The sequence below is a fragment of the Neoarius graeffei genome, chromosome 11 (assembly GCF_027579695.1).
Source record: "Neoarius graeffei isolate fNeoGra1 chromosome 11, fNeoGra1.pri, whole genome shotgun sequence".
Taxonomy (NCBI): domain Eukaryota; kingdom Metazoa; phylum Chordata; class Actinopteri; order Siluriformes; family Ariidae; genus Neoarius; species Neoarius graeffei.
The window spans coordinates 46,953,347-46,977,058 of NC_083579.1; the positions used below are offsets into that span (position 1 = coordinate 46,953,347).

At 41.3% G+C, this 23,712-nt stretch overlaps 1 protein-coding gene across 1 annotated transcript in view; it reads right to left on the reverse strand.

Moving 5' to 3' along the window:
* arhgap5 (Rho GTPase activating protein 5) overlaps nt 1-23,712 on the reverse strand; it is a 91,532-nt gene that overhangs the window by 12,784 nt on the left and 55,036 nt on the right. The window contains 2 exon segments of the mRNA XM_060934021.1: nt 2,762-2,893; nt 6,355-6,432. Of these exon segments, the coding sequence (XP_060790004.1) occupies nt 2,762-2,893; nt 6,355-6,432 (210 nt within the window).

A 23,712-nucleotide genomic window follows, 5' to 3' on the forward strand; every position in this document is an offset into this window, starting at 1 on the left:
CATAATATAGTCACAATTCAGGGAATAATTTATCCGGTGAGAATCTGGATCGCTCTATAAAATGGCTGCGTTCCTAAGCATACACTGAGGGCTGGGACGACGTAATCAAACATTTGCAGTGTTCCAGCTAGTTTATTTTACCAGGGCACGCACCCTGCCCTCCAGAATGCGCACCCTGTCTTCAAATACCAGTGCCACGCCCGAGTTTATATGCGCCCTACTCATAATTTTCCAGAACTTTCCAAGCGCCCGGCACATAGGTGAGCCATTTTGTCTTATTAGAATAACGAGTCAGTGAATCAAAGTACATTTGAAAAACAGTGATGCCTACAAACGTGCAAAAGAAAAAAAGAACTGGTTAAAGCAGCAAAGGGGGCTCACAGACCCGAGCACCTCTGTTTGCCAGAACGTAAGCAGATCTGAAAGTTGAGGACTAAACAAATTCAATCAGAAGTTAGGACTGATAGATCTAGACTCTAGATGTACAGCACTGTGCAAAAGTCTTAAGGCCAATTTATGCTGACAACCCAGTCCTCGCAGACGGCGTCGCAGATGATGTCTGCGTAGCCCCCCCACCTTCGCAGACGCTCTGCGCGCACCTCCCAAAAATTGTGACCACCGCAGAAGCCTCGCAGACAGCGTCGCAGACAAGAGAGCTCTGATTGGTCCACTCTACATCTGCTGTACACGCACTTCCGCTTCCCTACTTTCCCGGTTTGGTTTGTTTTCACGGCCGCCATTTTTAAAAACATGAGCGAAGATGGAGCAGCACGAAGAGCGGTTGATCGAGGAAGTGAGGAAGTACGTACATCTATACGACTCCAGTTCTAGTCATTATAAGTAACCGGAGGATAAACACTCCACTAACCACACCCACCAACTACTCCTAGCGATTTCGCGACTTCGCGCCCCCTTGCGTTGTGACGGTGAATAACATCACGCATGCCTATTACTCCCCGCTCAACGATAAATTACAACTGTCTGCGAAAAGCTGTCTGCGAAAGCCTTGTCGCAAGAGCATGCAGAGGCCTTTAGGCACGTGTAAAGAAATGCTGTAGACGAAAAATGGCTTAAAAATTAATTAAATGAATTTTTTTAACATTTAAAAAATACTAGAAACAGCAGTAAGCCATAATAAATGAAACAAAGTCAATATTTGGTGTCAGATGACCCTTTGCTTTAAAAAAAAAAAAAAGAGTAGTCTCAGGTACAATGAGTGCAGTTTTATAAGGAAATGAGCTGTAGCAGAATGTACTGGGCATCTTGCAGAAGCAGCCACAGTTCCCCTGGACACTTTGTCACACTCGCGTCTTAATTTTGCAGCAAAACCCAGTATCCCAAGAAAACGCACAAAAAACACAGGTCTAAAATGGAAAAGAGCTGTTGTGTGACTGACTGGACAAACAGATTTAACAAGAATTCGGCGCTCGACTGTCGAAAACTAAAGAAAAGAGAAGAAAAATGGAGGTGGCAGAAGGTTTAATAAGAAAAGGCCTATGTGTTATTATTAATGCTTTTCATTTTTAATAAAAGGATTATTATAGTGAAGAGACTATTATATTTTACTCCAACCTTTACAAATATGGGTAAATGTATTACTGTTGCTTATTAAGAAAATTAAACAAAAGTTGTTTTATGTAAATTACAAAAGGAATATTTAAGTTTAAAAGAAGAGAAAAACATTTTAGTGGTTAGCACTGTCGCCTCACAGCGAGAAGGTCCGGGTTCGAGCCCCGTGGCCGGCGAGGGCCTTTCTGTGTGGAGTTTGCATGTTCTCCCCGTGTCCGCGTGGGTTTCCTCCGGGTGCTCCGGTTTCCCCCACAGTCCAAAGACATGCAGGTTAGGTTAACTGGTGACTCTAAATTGACCGTAGGTGTGAATGTGAGTGTGAATGGTTGTCTGTGTCTATGTGTCAGCCCTGTGATGACCTGGCGACTTGTCCAGGGTGTACCCCGCCTCTCGCCCGTAGTCAGCTGGGATAGGCTCCAGCTCGCCTGCGACCCTGTAGAACAGGATAAAGCGGCTAGAGATAATGGATGGATGGATATTGTGGGAAAATCGAATTGTGAACCCAATATCCAGAATCAAATTGTGATTTGGGTTAATTGTTACATGCCTACTACAATGCTATACTTTATTTATTTTGTATTTTTATTTATTTATTTATGGGGTGTTGATGTTGAAGCCGAGTATTTCCATCAATCACGTGCGATCACAGCAGCTCGTGTGGGAAGGGGGATGACGTGCTCTGTCTGTGCAGCATCTGGGTTTTATAGTTAGCCACGTTTATACAGAAGAAGCTTATAAATAGTTTCAGATTCTGGTGCAGCCTTTAAAACGTGCAGCAGATGAAAATGAGCGCTGGGCGGGAAAAAGTAGTAAACTGGTGAGAAACAGGTTACCATGACAACCCTGCTGTAAACATTACGCATGGGGGTGGGCGGGAGGCAAGGCAATACAATCAGTTATCACTTTGGTTTTTTTTTTCCTCTCTTTTTTACAAAAGGATATCATTATAATTATTTTTAGATATCACCCAGCTCTAGCGCGCGAGATAAAACGTACAGAATCAATTCAGGCACAGCAATTATTACTGAAGCTGAAGCAAGGAAGAGTTTCGCTGTAATTCATTCCATGCTACTTCACATTTCTCCACAATCTAAATCGAGTTCACTTTAATGTAAGCCAACTGAGATTGCTAGCAATCCCACATCTCTGTCAGAGGAACATCTAAAAACAGCAAGAGAGAAGATACACTCACTCGCTGCTTCTACCAGCTCTGGATGGAGACTGTAAGGGATCAGGGGGTCCGGTAGATCAGCGAAGAAAGCTTTCAGTGCCCCAGCTACGGCGTTCACAGCAACATCCATGGCCATAAAATCCACACTGTGGTCTAGGTAAAGAAACAACAAAGATGTTAGTGAGGAAAGTGATCGCAATGTAAAAACTGTATCATAATATCTTTGTTGGATGTTTGCGCAGTGTTGTTTAATTAAGTAAAAGAGAACACCGAGGGTGATGAAGACAGAATAAGTTGGGAAGAGATTGAACTAAAAGTGGGAGTGAAAGAGAGAAAGCAGAAACAAAAGGCTGAACTGAAGGTGAACTGACAGCTGTCGGAGTAGATCTCACATTGTCGTGAACAGAAAAACAGAAATTTTGTGGACAGTGAGGCAAGATAATAACTCCACGCCCACACCAACCCATCTGCACACTTCAGCAGGCTGCTCTGACTGGGCTTTTAAAGTGAAAGACAGATGAAAACAAAAACAAAACCTCTGTATTTCAGCCAAATAGCATTTTAGCCACAAACCTATGTCCACTAACTGCTTATAAAAAAGCCTGTCTGCCCTGAAACCGGTTTTACACTGTGCAGCGGACTTTTAAGCTTCTCTTTCTCATGCTATATGAAAAAAAATCCCAGAAATCGTGTCCAAATTTTATTTTATAACGACAACGTGCTCTCCATGTCAGATTACATACGATGAAGATCCTGTAACAGTAGATAGACCTGTGATTAGAGAAAATGACATTCTGCTTACGTCGGTGCGATCCAGGCTTGTGCAGAAAATGAGGCCACATAAGCAAACAAACAAGCATTCTGCAACGTGAGCTAGCTTGGATCATCACATTTCACCATTTGTAGAAGTCCTGCGAGTTCCACGCCATCCTATGCCGTCCTCCAATCTCAACTCACGACCAAAGAACTGTTTTCTTACGACGTGAGACTTTGAGATGAAAATCATACAGTGAAAGTGAATCAAAAAGTCCAAGTCCTTCCTGTGCCAGGACCTGGTCTTCCCAGACAGTCTCCCATCCCAGTACTAACCAGGCCCTTAAGGCACATCGGGCGGCGCCGGTCTCCGCTTCTATTGCCCTCAGCCTCTCACCTATACAGCTAGGGTTACAGTGGGGGGCTAGTCCTCTTGTAACTACAAAAGTTTGACTCCCCACTCGCGTCCGTATTTGCAGCATGCCTTGCCAGATGGCAGTAGGTACCGTTTTTATGGTGGTCTTTGGTATGACCTGACCGTGAGTAGAACTTGCAATCTCCTGATCGAGAGGCGGACACACTAACAAGAATCCCAGGATAAAATTAAGAATTGAGAACTCGTTAAAATAGCCAAAGATACACTGCTTATCCTAACAATCAGTTACGATGATGACTTAATGATCAGACCTGCTAATTTGTACAAACATTCAAATATTTTTGGCACAACAGCCATCTGAAATCAATAGAGCAAAATCAAATGTGCTCTCTGTATAAGAGGGATGGCATACATGTTGTTCATTATCAATCACAGTGACACTAACCAACTGTCTGTGAGCTCATGTATGTGGAAGAGGGCCGATAGTGCTTTCCTCTGAGAAAAGGATAAGGCTTTCCTCTGAGTGTGTTACGCTGCCTTGTGACACAGCAAGAGCAGCAGTTCGAAAAAAGGTGCCTTAGACGTCTCGGAGTCTGATGAGTTGGTAGCTGTTAGATGGTAGGGAATTGGAAAATGACCAAACTGGGAAGAAAATGGGGAAAAAATAGCCTCAATGAGGCTGTAGCTCATACCGGCCACTGTTGGTGTGTGCGAGTTTGAAAGCCGATCAATCCTGTGTGAGGAGTAGTGAGTTTTCTGAAATTGCATATGACCCCTGCGTAGCCACATCCATGGCAGGCGGCGCCACCTGGTGAACATTTCTTGTTGGAATATGTCTTTAGAGTCTTCTGGGTGAGTTTCAGTGAAAACATCCTAGCAGTTTATGAACAGTAGTGTTTGGTGTGACGAGCCACCCAAAAGTTTCAGCCGCCCATAAAATATTAAATATGGCAGGTGGCGCCACCGTCTTGCCAACTTTTATACATACCAACCTAGGGAACATTCCATATGAGTTTGATTAAAATCTGATCACTCCTGTGGGAGGAGTAGCGATTTTCATGAAATTGCACGTGACCCCACTGTAGCCTCATCCATGGGAGTTGGCGCCACCTGGTGAACAACTCTTGTTGGAATACGTCTTTAGAGTCTTCTGGGTGAGTTTCAGTGAAAATGTCCCAGCAGTTTACGAAGAGTAGCGTTTGATGTGACGAGTCACCCAAAAAATTTCAGACGCCTATAAAATCACAAGTACGACAGGTGGCGCCACCGTCTTGACAACTTTTATGCAAATCCATCTGGGGAACTAAGGCTGGCATGATTCACCGATGCATCGATATATCACGATTTCTGCGGCCATAATTCGCGTATTGTATCATCCACAAGTATTGTGATACCTTACCCTAAGTGTTCATTTCATTCATTTTTGTTTTAAAACGATTTTCGTTGAAGAAACTCACAATTTTTACTTCCGTTCAGTTCCGAAGCGTCTTGCAATGGGGGCCGCCATTTTGGATCTTGCAAAATCACGCTCGCTTAAACAGGGATCTGTTGGAAGCGGACGTGAATATGCAAGATTTCATTTCCAAGCCGGCGCCATCTATCATTTCTGCTTTACGTTTTTAAGGTAGTGTGGTGATAACTCGCTCGTGGCTAGTTAATCAGTAGTTATTTGACATATTTCACAAATCCTATCACATTTGTTAGAAAAGTGAAGGAAGATAAAATGTCCATAGCAAATGCTCCAATTGGGTACACAGCTCCAGTTTGGAGATATTTTGGGTTTCTCAAACAAAATGTGCACATCCTGCTGTTCTGAAAAAAAGAACATGTAATTTGTCTCTGTCAAACCAGCTAATAAAGGAAATTAGCATTTTCAATCATACTTTTCTTGTTTTTGTCTTTTGAATTACATTTTACCAAAATGTCAGATAATGTACAGTGTGTCGCGATACGTATCGTATCGTGACCCTACCCCGCAATGCCACCCTTATGGGGAACACTGTAAGCAAGTTTGATCGAAATCTGATCAATCCTGTAGGAGGAGTAGCAAATTTTGGACAGACGACAACAGACAACGCATGATCGCATAAGCTCACCTGGCCTGGCCTACGGCCGGATGAGCTAAAAAAAAAAAAAACTGGCACGAAAGGAAGCAACATTAAAATCGTCACATTTATAGACGCTAACTTAACATAATTACTCCCATCTTATTATCTATTAAGGTCTCCATCACCTGCTTTGGACTAACAGGTAATGCATTAGATGAGTATAAAGGCTTTGTTTCTCTCTGGTGAATACATTAGCCTGTAGAGCAAAGACATGGGAGTGAAATAATTTATCTGTAGAAATTAAAGAAGATGGAAGCTGACATCTAAAAGAGAGATTAATTATTAACCGGCTTACTAACCCTGTGCAATCATACAGTTATTTCAAATTTGTGGAAATGACTGGCTATTATCTGCTGGCACAGTTCCTGATTAAGTACCTTGGTCGAACTGTTTCTGAATGTTGTCTTGATCAGTCTTGTTGCCACTTACACGATACAGGCCTTCTGTGGTGAGCCCTAGAAAAGAAAGAAACAAACAAATAAATATAGAAAATTTCTCATGGAACAAAGCTGTTAGTAGTTAAAGCCTCAGGACAGCACGACGGCACAAGAGTTTTAATAGGGTTGAGAAAGTACCACATGAAATAAAGCAGCACCGTGATGACTATTAGGGATGATGTAAATGCTGAAATATTATGAATGTGAATGCAAAAGGAAAAGATCTGCCTGAAAACTTACATGAGCTGAAATTAGGCTTCTCTATTTTTGGACTGTGCTATTGAAGGCAAAACAATGTTGACTGTTCCAGCCTCATTTTAAAACTGTCCTACATAGTGAGCCCTAATTTAGCTCCATATCAGTGGTATACAGGAGGTCAGATGGTTAGTTGGATAATTTATCATGTCATAGGCCTGTTCTATTTCTGTCCAAGCACTAAAAGGCTGAGCTTTTGCTTTGTTTTATGTAAAAGTGGAATATTTCTTGGATATGATTATTAGTGACACACAACTTATTTGTTTCGTTCATTTTGTATCAGTCCTTTAAAAAAACAAGAATGCTCTGAAAGCACAATACCCCACCGCTGGCAACTAGGCCATAACTCTGATAAAATGCGACTGAATTGAACGAAATTGCAATATGCGTATTACTGACATATAACAAAGAATCCTGTCAAGTTTCGTGAAATTCCTCCAAAAATTGTGAGAGGAGTTGATGTCAGAAAGTGAGTACCCTTCCTGGGACGGACGGATAGACGGACATCGCAACGACATAATCCTCCTTCGGGCCTTTCAGCCAGCGGGAGACAATAAAAATTGTGAGGGAAGTTGATTTCAAAAAGCAAGAACACCTTGATGAAATTGCCAAAGTACAAGTTTGTTAATAATCAAGGGCATAACTCTGGTAAAATCTGCCCAAATTAAATGAAATTTCAGTATGCGTATAACTGTCATATAACAAAGAATCCTGGCAAGTTTGGTGAAATTCCTCCACAAATTGTGAGAGGAGTTGATTTAAGAAGAACAAACACCCTCATGAACTTGTCAAAGTACAAGTTATTTAATCAAAGGTCAAAACTCTGGTAAAATTTTCACAAGCAAAATTAAATCGCAATATGCGTATTACCGTCATATAACAAGGCCTTTTGCCGAGCTTCGAGAAATTCGTCCAAAAATTGAAAGGAGTTGATGTCAGAACACGAGCACACCTTCATGAAATTGTGAAAGTACAAGGTTGTTAATCAAGGGCCACAACTCTGATAAAATGCCACCGAATTGAACAAAATAACAATATGTGTACTATTGACATATAACAATGCCTCTTGTCAAGTTTTGTGAAATTCCTCCACAAACTCTGAGAGGAGTTGATTTCAGAAGGAAAACACACTCATGAAATTGTCAAATTATAATTTTGTTAATCAAGGGCTGTAACTCTGGTAAAATGTGACCAAATTTAACGAAATTACAATATGCATATCACCGACATATAACAAAGAATTTTGCCAAGTTTCGTGAAATTCCTCCAAAAATTGTTAGAGGAGTTGATTTCAGAAGGTCAGCACCCTTCCCAGGATGGACGGATGGATGGACATCGCCACGACATAATCCCCCTTCGGGCCTTTCGGCCAGTGGGGGATAAAAACACCCTCAATCACAAATATCATATAAAAAAGAATTATTACATTTCACCCAACTGTCCTCTGTCAGGATGTAGTTACCTTCGCCAAGGAGGTGATGTTTTTGGTGCTGTTTGTTTGTAAGCAGGATTATGCAAAAACTACTGGCCAGATTTTCATGAAACTTGGTGGAAAGGTGTAGCATGGGCCACAGAATTACCCATTAAAGCTTGAAGGAGATCCAAATCATGGGTTCGATCCACAAATTTAGTATTACTTTGTCCAACTTTGCCACATACAGATATTTAGCCTTGGCGGAGGTCTGTGCTTTCCGACTGCCCTTCCAGTTTTTGACTGTAAACATTCTCTCACTGCTCTGACTCTACTGGATTATGCCTTTGAATCACTTAATAAAAATTAATTACAACAAAAACATATATTCACTCTCATCCTCATAAAAGGAAAATAGGAAAACAGTACAGTGCCACATGTCAAGGCTGATCTATCTTGATGCATACAATTACTCAAATTTCCTGCATCAAAGTCATTTCTTAAAAATGGACTTAGCCTACTTATTGTTTTAGGTCGCTAGTTCAGAGTGGTTTAGTCACTTGGTTTTGTCCAGCAAACTTTAAACCTGAACTACTGTGCATTCCTGGGATGCTCCCACATGTCAGAGCCAGTCGCACTAGGAGTTTAAGGTGAGGCAGGATGTTGCACATAGACAAACAGGCCTGTTTATACAAAGGACAGGTGCAGGAAGTTGAGGCCATCTGACATACTATTCTTACTCAGGAGTCAAACAAGGTCAACCACTTCCATTTAGATAAGCGGTTATACAGCTTTCCGTCCTTGATCTCAGTCAATTGAGTGAAGTATTGCTCATGGCGTCATGTGGTCCAGATTGATTTTAGCAATTATCTAACCTCATGCGGTTTTGCATTGTAGACAACCAGCCAAAGTGTGATTCGAGTCAACTCGGGTTCTATTTCAGCCAAACAATCGTTACCCTGGGAAGGATAAATGAGAGAGCAGCTAAATCAATGCTCCCATCTAGGTTTAATCTGAGAGCATGGAATGCCAGATTTATAATAATAATAGTAGTCATACATGTATCTTAATATAAATGACCACTTGATATTAATAGTCTTTGAAAGTGAAAACCTTCAGGAATAGGGGAATGCAGGGAGACTTGGGACAAGTTTTCAGCTTTTGTAGATTGTGTGAAATTCTTTGCAGGTAGCGTCACATTTATATTGCATTAGAGAGACACAACATTAGTTTCTCAGCTTGTCACATATACTGGCCTTCAGGCTTCACTTTTTCTGTTATTATTTTTTTGCAGAGAGACATGGGACATTATGTTGGGAGACTTGGGACATAGTGGGGAGACATGGAACAAAAATAAAATACCTAGACCTACATGTTTAATTTTTATTTATTATCAAAACTTGTAACATATGAACTGTATGAACACACAATGCTGGTACAGCGATACAAAAATAACAGTTTAGCCCAAACCTGACAAGACAAAACGGCTCCATTCTCAAGAAGGAATTAAATAAGTTTAATCCTCACGCAGGGACATGCCCACATTTTTAACAAGCATTTTAAACAGTTTTATATTTGTAAACCACAAGAAAAAAAACTGTAACATGATGAACTGTCCCAACTCTCCCCATCTGGCCATTTTGAATCCTGTATATGGTAACTCTCAGCTACATACTTTATTTCCTAACAAATCCCAAATTCACCAGCAGACATTACACCATCGAATGGAAATGGAGTCGAAGTAGAAAATACAAGTTCTGGTTGACATAAATATCGAACGGCACAAACCTTACTGCAGTGTCCAGCTTCATAGCTCCAAAGGAAGCAGGTTACTCTAAGACTACGTTCAGACTGCACCCTGAAACGACCCATATCCGATTTTTTTGCCCATATGCGACCTGTATCCGATTTGTTATTGACAATCTGAACGACACAGATCCAATTTTTTCACATGCGACCCAGGCTGTTTGGATATGTGGTCCTAATTCCGATGCATATCCGTTATTTTCACATGCGACTGCAGTCTGACCGGACAGGTCGCATTCATGTGACCTACACGTCATCAACAAGAGACAAACGTCACTATTCTGCGTTGGCTAATCCCGCCTCTTTGGTGGAAAACAACAACATTTGTACAGTTTTCAGAATTTAAATAGACTTTTATAGAATTGATCAAGCTAATCAGGGCTTAATTTGAGGGGGAGCAAGCCGGAGCGCGCTCCGGAACCTCGGACGTTGGCTCCGGCAGCTATTTACACTGGATCCGGTGATCCGCCACCTCTCTTGACTATGTAACAAAATAAAAAAAAAAAACACCAAATAATTAAATAAATAAATGCAAGTTTATTTAGTGTTACTGTCTGATTTTGATATCTGTCTTGTTGGTGATTTCTCTCATGAAACAACATCCACAAAATATCTGTTTGTATATTACGGAAAAGGAGGGTGCACACTTCCGTGGCCGCGGGAGGAAGACGCGCTGTTCGGGGAAAAAGAAGTGGAAGCGCTCTGCCAGCAGTTTTGCATCAATGACCCACGACATGTCATCAGGGCATTCAGGGAAAGTAATGGAGAATTCATCCCAGATGAACTGAAGGGCCTCTTGGCCGCGATCAACACTGTCCCTATCTCAAGTGCAGAGTGTGAGCGGGGTTTTTCGCAGATGAACTTAATTTGCAGTGTTATTACAATACATGCCCAGAAGCGCCCCCCTCCCCCCCCCCTTCTTTTTTTTTTCGCACCAGAGCCAGTCATCCTCTGCGCTCCGGGACCTCCCACTTTACAAATTAAGCACTGAAGCTAATGGTGGATTTGGTAGGGACCTGGATGTTAAATCATCCTGTATTACAAGATTATAAGATTGTTCTGGAAATTTCCAGTAATCTGACACCTTCGGTCTCATTAGTCTGCTGCCCACATTAATCAGATTATTGTGTGAGTTCCGCCGCCGCCACAAAAACCACATCCCCAGGTCTCGCCTCATCTCCATGCTTTACTTGCAAACTTGAAGAGTGCGCTTTTTTTTTGTTTACGTTATTACGTAGATGTGCTTATATTACGTGTCAATTTGCGCATGCGGGACACTTTTGGGTCATTTTCCGTTCATATTGGAGATCGCATACAAGTCTCATATAATTGGTAATGTGAACGGCCTAACAAAAAAATCGGATTTCACAACAAATCGGATATGGGTCGTTTCAGGTTGCAGTCTGAACGTAGTGTAAGGGGCAACATCTAACTTCTGATGTCATCTAAAACCTGATTGGTTGAAATTAAATTTACAGAAATACAAACTGTCCCAAATCTCCCCGTCTTAAGTCTCCGTCCCCACTCTCCCCCACGTTTAATCGAATATAAAATTTCATATATTCGACATCCTACTGTAATGCCTATTTTAAAATAAATGAACATGTAGACTGATAAAATATGCTACTAAACATATATTACTTTTATTCCATGTTATTTGGTATTGAGGGGAGGTTTTAGAAAGTCATAAAACCAACACTGTTGAACCTTAGAGAACTAGTATTCCTTTTTCATGTGTGTTTGACACCCAGGTCAAAAATCCTTTCTAAACGTCTCAAGAGTTTGAATGATAAACTCAGATTATAGCTGTGTCGGTTGAGATACAGTCACAACGTCCCACTGTTCAGATAGAACCTTACAATCCTAAGGTTAATATAGGGCAATATGGAAACAGTCCCTGACTACCATTTCACAGGAATGTGTGTGTGTGTGTGTGTGTGTGTGTGTGTGTGTGTGTGTGTGTGTGTGTGTGTGTGTGTTTGATCAGCCAGTTGTTGATGCATATTTAATATGTGCTTAGACACTAATTAAGCTCAAGACCCCAACTTCTCGGATGACTCAATCAGTTTATAGGGGAAGTAAGAAAGATCATGCACTGGCCAAACAAATGCTGGAACAAAGTGTTGAGCAAGCACAAAAAAAATGTCAACTTTGACTGATATGAAAAATCAAGAACAATGCCGAGACGATACACAGGAAATAGCAGGACAGAGCATTCGGCTAGCCATAATACTCAGGGCTCGACATTAACTTTTAAATCCACTTGCCCTGGGGGGCAAGTGGGGGTAAATTTCCACTCCCCCCCCCAATATTATCACTTTTCCCCTATTTTGCGAGTACTACTTTTTTTTTTTTTTTTAAGAAAACCATAGAATAATTGTGAATTGCAACATAAAATTAAGATCACACATTGAGCTGAAGTTTGGTTATTGATTAAGTTTATTATTAAGTTTGGTTATTGGTTACTTTTTACTTGTAACGGGCAATAACAATTTTATCCAAAATAGTTTTTCCCTGCCTTAGTCGATTTATTTCCATTTCACATGCATGCAGCTGTTGTAAAGTTCAGTGTGTTTGTGTAGAACTCTCTCAGACTGTATGTTCATTACTCAATAATGTAGAAATCACAAAATAGAAATCTATAACAAAGTTTGTATGAAGAAAACAATAGGGTGCCAAGACCTTTGAACAGTACTGTGTTTGAGAATATTTATATATCTTTTTTTTTATATCATCCACCTCTAGGTTTAAAAAAAAACAAACACACTGCATCATGACAGACAGGATAATGTTTGAGTTTAAAATTATTGTTTAGTGCGTAGGTTGTGGGTGTTTTATACAGACCTGGCAACCTGTAACTGAATCAGTGCAGCCCGGTCTGTCATGACGCAGCGCGGGGTTTGTTTGTTTGTTTTTTAAATAAACCTAGAGGTGGATGATATAACCAAAAAAAAAAAGTATATATATATATATATATATATATATATATATATATATTTTTTTTTTTTTTTTTTTTTTTGCACAGGACTGTGTTCCTCTGATAACAGAAACAAAGCTCCAGCTCTCTCCGCTCTTAATCTGTTCTGTTCTTTCAGGATTTATCGTGCATGTCACTCTTTGTTGAGTTTTTTATACCCGAGTTGTTTGAAACCAATCTGGGTTTTCTGTGTTGAATAAAGAAGCGGCTTCATCTTTAAGAAAATTAAACACTTTCATGAAGGAGCTGACTCAAACGCGAGCAGAAAAAAATAAAACGAGATTCTTACGCAAACTCTTCCATCCTCACTTCCGACTTTCTGTTTTTGTAAAATACATTTTAAATACAGTCGTGAATTTCTCTGGAGTTTTCAGGCTGAGCTCCTCTTGTCGTATTCTTTAACCACTCATTTCCTCGTTGTTCTTGAAGCATTTGCTTCTATTTGTTAACATTTTTCTTGATAGCGGGGAGACGGTAATGCCTTTTATCTACAGTGGCGCTTGAAAGTTTGTGAACCCTTTAGAATTTTCTATATTTCTGCATAAATATGACCTAAAACATCATCAGATTTTCACACAAGTCCTAAAAGTAGATAAAGAGAACCCAGTTAAACAAATGAGACAAAAATATTATACTTGGTCATTTATTTATTGAGGAAAATGATCCAATATTGCACATCTGTGAGTGGCAAAAGTATGTGAACCTCTAGGATTAGCAGTTAATTTGAAGGTGAAATTAGAGTCAAGTGTTTTTCAATCAATGGGATGACAGTCAGGTGTGAGTGGGCACCCTGTTTTATTTAAAGAACAGGGATCTATCAAAGTTTGATCTTCACAACACATGTTTGTGGAAGTGTATCATGGCACGAATAAAGGAGATTTCTGAGGACCTCAGAAAAAGCGTTGTTGATGCTCATCAGGCTGGTAAAGGTTACAAAACCATCTCTAAAGAGTTTGGACTCCACCAATCCACAGTCAGACAGATTGTGTACAAATGGAGGAAATTCAAGACCATTGTTACCCTCCCTGTGAGTGGTCAACCAACAAAGATCACTCCAAGAGCAAGGTGTGTCAGCGAGGTCACAAAGGACCCCAGGGTAACTTCTAAGGCTACATCCACACGACAACGGCAACGAGATTTTATTTAAAAAATATCGCGTCCACATGGGCAACGGATCAGTAAAATATCAGGTACATATGGCAGCGCAACGCTTGCTGAAAACAATGCAATACACATGCCACACCTCTAGGGGCGCTGTAAGACGGTCCCATCGGAGACACCAGAACAATAGAAGAAGTAGACGCATGCGCATAAACCCCTTCTTCTACCCGGTGTGAAGCACTGTCAGGAACAAACACACAACAACAAGAAGATGGCTGCGACTACGCGAGGAAATCGTGCCTTCTGTGTGTACAAATTAGTTTTATTAGTGTGCATAGTTTTATATAACTTAATTTTCTTATTGTGTGTGAACATTTTGAAAAGCAGTCTTATCCAATCAAAAAAAGAAATTCAAGAAATGGTTCAGTTACTTGTTTATTTAAAAGAAAAGCTGTATACAAAAGTGAATGCAATGCAGTGGTTCATACAAAACAGCGAGACTGCTGCTTGTTCTAGTCATGTGGTTGTGACGTCATCGTAAACAAATCCGTTCTACTCATCCAGACGACTTCGCAATGGCGCCGTTGCCAGATTTTTCCACTCTGGAACCCGTTCTCAAAAGATTTCGTTTTGGGGCACCCAAAACGCCGGTGCCGTGTGGACACCAGGCCGAAACGATAAACGATTTTATCAGATTCACCTGAATCCGTTGCCGTGTGGACAAGGCCTAAGTGACTGAAGGCCTCGCTCACATTGGATAATGTTAATGTTCATGAGTCCACCATCAGGAGAACACTGAACAACAATGGTGTGCATGGCAGGGTTGCAAGGAGAAAACCACTGCTCTCCAAAAAGAACATTGCTGCTCGTCTGCAGTTTGCTAAAGATCACGTGGACAAGCCAGAAGGCTATTGGAAAAATGTTTTGTCAACAGATGAGACCAAAACAGAACTTTATGGTTTAAATGAGAAGCGTTACGTTTGGAGAAAGAAAAACATTCCATTCCAGCATAAGAACCTTATCCCATCTGTGAAACATGGTGGTGGTAGTATCATGGTTTGAGCCTGTTTTGCTGCATCTGGGCCAGGACGGCTTGCCATCACTGATGGAACAATGAATTCTGAATTATACCTGCGAATTCTAAAGGAAAATGTCAGGACATCTGTCCATGAACTGAATCTCAAGAGAAGGTGGGTCATGCAGCAAGACAACAACCCTAAGCACACAAGTCGTTCTCCCAAAGAATGGTTACAGAAGAATAAAGTTAATGTTTTGGAATGGCCAAGTCAAAGTCCTGGCCTTAATCCAATCGAAATGTTGTGGAAGGACCTGAAGCGAGCAGTTCATGTGAGGAAACCCACCAACATCCCAGAGTTGAAGCTGTTCTGTACGGAGGAACGGGCTAAAATTCCTCCAGGCCGGTGTGCAGGACTGATCAACAGTTACCGCAAACATTTAGTTGCAGTTGTTGCTGCACACGGGGGTCACACCAGATACTGAAAGCAAAGGTTCACATACTTTTGCCACTCACAGATATGTAATATTGGATCATTTTCCTCAATAAATAAATAACCAAGTATAATATTTTTGTCTCATTTGTTTAACTGGGTTCTCTTTATCTACTTTTAGGACTTGTATGAAAATCTGATGTTGTTTTAGGTCATATTTATGCAGAAATATAGAAAATTCTAAAGGGTTCACAAACTTTCAAGCACCACTGTATTTCTCTGTTTGAACAAGCAAAAAACAGCGCAAAAATTAACCATATTGAAGACAGATTAAGCCTTGCTTGCATGAAAGACGGTGTCTGTTTGACCCCAGCTGTAATTATCACGTGATGCGTGACGTCATGCACAAGGGTTCTATAAACAGTATGCGCACCATACTACAACAGCGGGGGTATATATAATAACTTGCAAAGCAGTAAATGAAACCGAGACTGAGCAAACAGCCAAGGCATAATGGCGGATACATAGTGAGGGACGCTTTTAGGAACCGAAATAAAAGATCAAAAAGCCTAATTTTTGTAGTGCTAGTTTGTAATATATGCTCATTCCGACTTGCCCGGTCAGGCATGTCGGGGACGTATCCCACTTGCCTGAATGCATGTTTCACTTGCCCTGGGCAATCGGGCAGTCCTTAATGTCGAGCCCTGATACTACATGTTCATGTACGAGTTGATGCCAAATGACTAGGCAGTTAAATGACTAGCCGAGTAAAAGTCATGACTAAAATTAATGTATTAGTTAAACCTCAGCCATTGCATTGATCTGAGAGCTGAAACCACATGCACAGGGCCAGCACTTAGCACACTGTCCAAATCCCCCGGCACTGCAGCACTAACTGAACTAGCTGGATGGAGCAGTCTGGTTAAACGTCTGCAGTGTAAACAATGTGAATCCTCGTCCCATTCAGGCTTCGTCAGCAACATGTACTTTGCTGTGTTTAAACTTTTTGACCACCACTGCGCTGTTCACCGTTGTTTGACTGCAGAAATGTTGTAGCTTGCCTGACAGGTGATCGTGCCTTTTTCATCACACTTTATATTCACTCTCTGCAGCAAATTGTCCACGTGTTCAGTGGGTTTGCTGTTATAGACCGAGTTGCTTCCAGGGCTGTCATAGGAAGTGCAATTCCAACATTGGTAAATGTTTCCAAAGCATCACTGTTGCAGTCTGTAGCAAGTAGAGGTGTCGTTTAGCCTGAGAGAGAGGAGTGGAGTGCTTGAGGAAGAGCTCGAGGGGTAATAACTAACGTGTCACAGTCTGCTGTGAGCAGAGCAAGGCTAAGGCTGACCAAAATGCAGGGTGCTGCAGTGATGCAAACTTGGGGGCGTGGCCAGAAATAGGCACTACGTGATGCCAGAAGTATCAGAAGTCAGCTGTATTTGTTTGTTTGTTGTTGTGTTTAATTAGTTACCCATTAACAAGGTCAATCATGATTGCAAAACTGAAGCTGCATATGGTCGGTGTTGAACAGCAGTTAAGATGCTTATTGAATTATTGTATAACAAAGTAACCGTGATACACACCACATAGTATTATTCTCTTAATTTAGGCCTCACAGAATCAAGAATTCAACAGCGCCGAGGTATAAAATGTGTCGGTCTAGCCACATTCACTGGATATGAGCAATCGCGCACTCTGATTGGCTACTCTACTACTATGATATCAGCCCATATGCCGTGAGTAGAGAAAAACAAAATGGCGGAGCGTGTTGCTGAACCAACCAAGGATGAAATAAAAACTCTACTGGAAAACAAAACCCAAAAAATACACACACACACAAAAAAAAAAAAATATATATATATATATATATATATATATATATATATATATATATATGGAATGAAAGTATTTGATGGTAAGAACATATCATTTTTTCCCCCAAGAATTATTATTATAACATTTTTCACAAATTGCTGCTGTCATTTCGCCGGTTTGTTTACATTCTAAGCGGAAATGATTTTGTCGGACGTATTGTATGAAGTTTTTATTTATCGAATTTGCCAAAAATAACAATAAAATTGCTTTGTTTCTCAAAATCCAGTGAATGTCGATAGAATAAAGTTCGTACTTCGTGGAATCTCATACTTCGTGGAATAATCGTTAGTCTTTAAGCAAGAGCATAAAGTATATATATATGTTATTTACCAGCTGGGAGGTCCGTATCGTGAAATGCCGTGACCGAGGTCTTGAAAGTACTGACCGAGACCCGCTAGGCCGAAGTCAGTATTCAAGGCCGGGGTCACGGTATTTCACCATATGAACTGACCTTAAGCTGGTAAATAATATATTTATTTTTTTCTTTACCAAATTTTAACCAAAAAGGAGAGCGCCCGAAAGGGAAAACCGAGCCGAGGCAAGCCGCCATTTTGAATCCTCATTCACGGCTGTAATGCAAATTGCTTCCTCCTCGGTATACAAGTGCACTTCCATGGCAGGAAAAAACTACATTTTGCCGCCTATTTAGTCCCCTATTTATACAAAATTGAGTCATTCAGGATTCAGCCATGTTTTTGCTCGGAGGTAGCAACACTTACAGGTTTTTAGCTTTCTCCTGAAATGTTTTCTTTTATTTTGTCTTCCTCAGGGTAGTAAAACTCGCTTTCGCTGTGAAGACTGTCGTTATCGCTATCCATGCTGTAAAATTAATGCTATTATGCTGAGAAATGCTGGCAAAAATTTATAAGATTTTTGATAATCTTATAAATAAATCTTATAAAAAAAAAAGATAAATGTTGACAAAAAAATGCTACTATGTTTGTTGTTGTTGTAAACAAGCGAGTCGCCAGAGGTCCAAGACCAGGGTCCGTAACTGGGGTCCGTATCGTAGGATACGGACCCGCTCGCCAGCCAATCAGAGCGCAGGATTTGATGGAAACTGGACCGCGAAAAAAATAAATGCTATTACTGACTCTCCCAGTTCAAACTGCTGCAGTTTATGAGTAGATAAAAAATATGTACATGGCTTCTCATGTTCCACTGTTACATTGCTACACTTACTGCAGAAATGCGATGCCCATTTGTCTGCTTGTGAGGAAGAACTACTAGCCAACTACAGTGCAAGAAGCAGAGAAAAGAAAAACACCACAATCTGAAGCATTATCTATCCATTATCTGTAGCCGCTTATCTTGTTCTACAGGGTCGCAGGCAAGCTGGAGCCTATCCCAGCTGACTACGGGCGAAAGGCGGGGTACACCCTGGACAAGTCGCCAGGTCATCACAGGGCTGACACATAGACAACCATTCACACTCACATTCACACCTACGGTCAATTTAGAGTCACCAGTTAACCTAACCTGCATGTCTTTGGACTGTGGGGGAAACCGGAGCACCCGGAGGAAACCCACGCGGACACGGGGAGAACATGCAAACTCCACACAGAAAGGCCCTCGCCAGCCACGGGGCTCGAACCCGGGACCTTCTTGCTGTGAGGCGACAGTGCTAACCGCTACACCACCGTGCCGCCCCGTGAAGCATTATGTCAATACATAATATTTTTACAGACATACTGCATGCTTTTAGTAACCTGTAACACATTCAAACAAATGCTCTAACCATCTTAAAATAAACATGTATGGATACATATCCAGACAATTTTGTACACGTCTGTCATATCTAGCCCCTTGATATCATGGTCGTCATGGTCACAGGACCTGTTATGGTGCACACACAAACACGCACACTTCCCGACAAGAACAGTGCAGCTGTGCTGAAACCCTAAAACTCGTTTTCTATTCACGATGACCCACCAATTAAATGACAAAATGATGTAACCTCAGTCAAACGCTGAGAGGAAGGTTGAGGTCAAGCATGTCATGAAAACAGAGTGGCAGGAAGCAGTGGTGAGGGAAGTGATGTTAATTTACATGTGGCTCAGCAGGATGTTCTGCTCTCCCTCAGAGCTCTCTCATCAGACCCATCTGCAGCCCTTCATCAACAGATTACCATCATGCTTTGCCCCCGCGTACAATAAAAGCCTGTCAGTGTGCAGGAAGCAGAAGACATTACTCAAATCTATGCACACGCAGACCAAGCAAGATTGCATCAATGTGCACATGCACTGTTTTAAACAGCCTCTGTATGCACACCCCCTCCTTAGATACTGTTACCAGCTCAAGAAAGCATTTGGTCTATTTCATCCCTGCTGCGATGGTTTAACTTAAAAGCTTAAAGCTTTTCAAATGAGTTCTCTTTAAAACGAGTGGAAACTTATTTAGCTGGATTTTATGATTCGCTGCAAATCGCTAGACATCGCTTGCTCTAGTGCAAAGCTCTAGCTCGAAATCCCAACCACTGAGAACACAATTCTCGACGCTGTAATAGGTGTGTCCTCTGTTAGAGAACTAAATCAGATGAATTGCAACATGACGACTGGGGTTCCCAAACTGGTATCACTATCACAGTGACCCTTTTAAACCTCACAGTGTTGACTACGCTTTCTTACTGTATTATTAATATCACTTTACTTCACAAGCACGTTTTTTCTGGGAGGTCCATCAGGCTGAACTGCAGAGCAACCTGGAAAATGGCATCTGATTAAACACGGTAAGCGAGTGTGTGAAGTCGCTGAAACGTGTTCAACATGAAGCAGCCTGCACTGCACTCCAAACTATTATATTCGAGTTATAGCATATACATTATTACTCGGGGTCGAACAATACAGTTTCTTTTTTTCACGGTCCGGTTTCTATCAAATCATGCGCTCTGATTGGCTTGCGAGCAGTCCGGAATCCTACGATACGGACCCTGGTTACGGACCTTTGGCGACTCGTTCGTTCACAACAACAAACATAGTAGCAATTTTTTTGTCAACATTTATTTTCGCATTTCTCAGGAGAATAGCATTAATTTTACAGCATGGATAGCGATAACGACAGTCTTCACAGCGAACGCGAGTTTTACTACCCTGAGGAAGAAGAAATAAATTAAAACATTTCAGGAGAAAGCTAAAAACCTGCAACTGTTGCTAACGCCGAGCAAAAACATGCCTGAATCCTGAATGACTCAATTTTGTATAAATAGAGGACTACCATAGGCGGCAAAATGTAGTTCTCTTTTTCCTGCCATGGAAGTGCACTTGTATACCGAGGAGGAAGCAATTTGCATTACAGCCGTGAATGAGGATTCAAAATGCCGGCTCGCCTTGGCTTTGTTTTCCCTTTCGGATGCTCTCATTTTCTGTTATAATTTGGTAAAGAAAAAATAAATATATTATTTACCAGCTTAAGGTCGGTCCGTATCGTGAAATACCGTGACCGAGGTCTTGAAAATACTGACAGAGGCCTTCAATGTCTTTCACGATACGGACCGATCTTAAGCTGGTAAATAATATATATTTATTTTTTTCGCGGTCCGGTTTCCATCAAATCCTGCGCTCTGATTGGTTCGTGAGCGGGTCCATATCCTACGATACGGACCCCAGTTACGGACCTCTGGCAACTCGCTCGTTCACAACAACAACAAACATCGTAGCAATTTCTGTCAACATTTATTTTCACATTTCTCAGGAGAAAAGCATTCATTTTACAGCATGGATAGTGATAACGACAGTCTTCACAGTGAAAGTGAGTTTTACTACCCTGAGGAAGAAGAAATAAAATAACATTTCAGGAGAAAGCTAAAAACCTGTAACTGTTGCTAACGCTGAGCAAAAACATGGCTGAATCCTGAATGACTAAATTTTGTATAAATAGGGGACTACATAGGCAGCAAAATGTAGTTTTTTCCTGCTATGGAAGTGCACTTGTATACCGAGGAGAAAGCAATTTGCATTACAGCCGTGAATGAGGATTCAAAATGGCGGCTCGCCTCGGCTTGGTTTTCCCTTTCGGGCGCTCTCGTTTTCTGTTAGAATTTGGTAAAGAAAAAAATAAATATATTATTTACCAGCTTAAGGTCGGTCCGTATGGTGAAATACCGTGACCTCGGCCTTGAATACTGACCTCGGCCCAGAGGGTGTGATTTATATGATATTGTATGATATGAGAATTTGAGTCTTACATCCCATTGTTGTCTTACAATCCACGTTATTTCCCAACAGCACAAGTCGTCAGCTATCCTGCAAAGTAGATGATTATAAAATCGGTAGAATTTTACATAGTTGCTCATGTCATGCAATTTTTAGACGGTCCCTTACTTTTGCCATTACTATGATGTGCTCGTGACCTGCGTTTCTGAAAGACAGTGTTAGCTTTAGGCTTTACAGGGAGAACATTTTAATAATATATTCAGTTGTACTTTGTTCTGTTTGTACTCCAGAGTAAGAAAGTATACATTTTGTCCTTTATTAAAAAAAAAAAAAAAACACTTCCCCTAAGCATGCTGTTTTCATGGGCCAATCTGCTAGCATGCTTGTTTACTCATCTCATCTCATTATCTCTAGCCACTTTATCCTTCTACAGGGTTGCAGGCAAGCTGGAGCCTATCCCAGCTGACTACGGGCGAAAGGCGGGGTACACCCTGGACAAGTCGCCAGGTCATCACAGGGCTGACACATAGACACAGACAACCATTCACACTCACATTCACACCTACGGTCAATTTAGAGTCACCAGTTAACCTAACCTGCATGTCTTTGGACTGTGGGGGAAACCGGAGCACCCGGAGGAAACCCACACAGACACGGGGAGAACATGCAAACTCCGCACAGAAAGGCCCTCACCGGCCACGGGGCTCGAACCCGGACCTTCTTGCTGTGAGGCGACAGCTCTAACCACTACACCACCGTGCCGCCTGCTTGTTTACTAGCTTGAGAAAAACAACAATGGCTACATTGAGGTTTGGTGTGTGGAAGCACTTCAGCCTCCTTGTAAGTTGCAATGCTGACGGCCAAGGCGTGGTGGCCCAGAACGTTACAGGGTGCTGAATCCCCAAATACACTGTCACTAATACTGCAAACATATGCCCCCCCCGCCCACACACACACACACACGCACGCGTGCGCAGCAACGAACTCCCTGCAGCATTCACGCAGCCTTTCCTCACTGATTCAGTCCTGACTAAAGAAATCACCATGGCCACTGGAAAGTTCACATTCAGTCGTGGACAAAGCAAGATTCAAAAACACAAACAGGGTTACAGAGAGCTGCGTGACTCAGCTCTCACACAACTATGAGCAGAATAGGAAAAGCTCCATTCTTCAGACACGTCACCTTGTGAGTCACACCAGTGAAAGTTTAGCTATATTTAATTCTGTCACATAGTAACGCACAGATGTTGTTTTATTGCATACTGCGAGCGCTTTAGTTAATACGTCTCAGCTATTATACATTTATAATGCTGAAAGTTTTCATCAATCGAAAATACAGTGGTGCTTGAAAGTTTGTGAACCCTTTAGAATGTTCTATATTTCTGCATAAATATGACCTAAAACATCATCAGATTTTCACACAAGTCCTAAAAGTAGATAAAGAGAACCCAGTTAAACAAATGAGACAAAAATATTATACTTGGTCATTTATTTATTGAGGGAAATGATCCAATATCACATATCTGTGAGTGGCAAAAGTATGTGAACCTCTAGGATTAGCAGTTAATTTGAAGGTGAAATTAGAGTCAGGTGTTTTCAATCAATGGGATGACAATCAGGTGTGAGTGGGCACCCTGTTTTATTTAAAGAACAGGGATCTATCAAAGTCTGATCTTCACAACACATGTTTGTGGAAGTGTATCATGGCACGAACAAAGGAGATTTCTGAGGACATCAGAAAAAGTGTTTCTGATGCTCATCAGGCTGGAAAAGGTTACAAAACCATCTCTAAAGAGTTTGGACTCCACCAATCCACAGTCAGACAGATTGTGTACAAATGGAGGAAATTCAAGACCATTGTTACCCTCCCCAGGAGTGGTCGACCAACAAAGATCACTCCAAGAGCAAAGCATGTAATAGTCGGCGAGGTCACAAAGGACCCCAGGATAACTTCTAAGCAACTGAAGGCCTCTCTCACATTGGCTAATGTTCATGTTCATGAGTCCACCATCAGGAGAACACTGAACAACAATGGTGTGCATGGCAGGGTTGCAAGGAGAAAGCCACTGCTCTCCAAAAAGAACATTGCTGCTCATCTGCAGTTTGCTAAAGATCACGTGGACAAGCCAGAAGGCTATTGGAAAAATGTTTTGTGGATGGATGAGACCAAAGTAGAACTTTTTGGTTTAAATGAGAAACGTTATGTTTGGAGAAAGGAAAACACTGCATTCCAGCATAAGAACCTTATCCCATCTGTGAAACATGGTGGTGGTA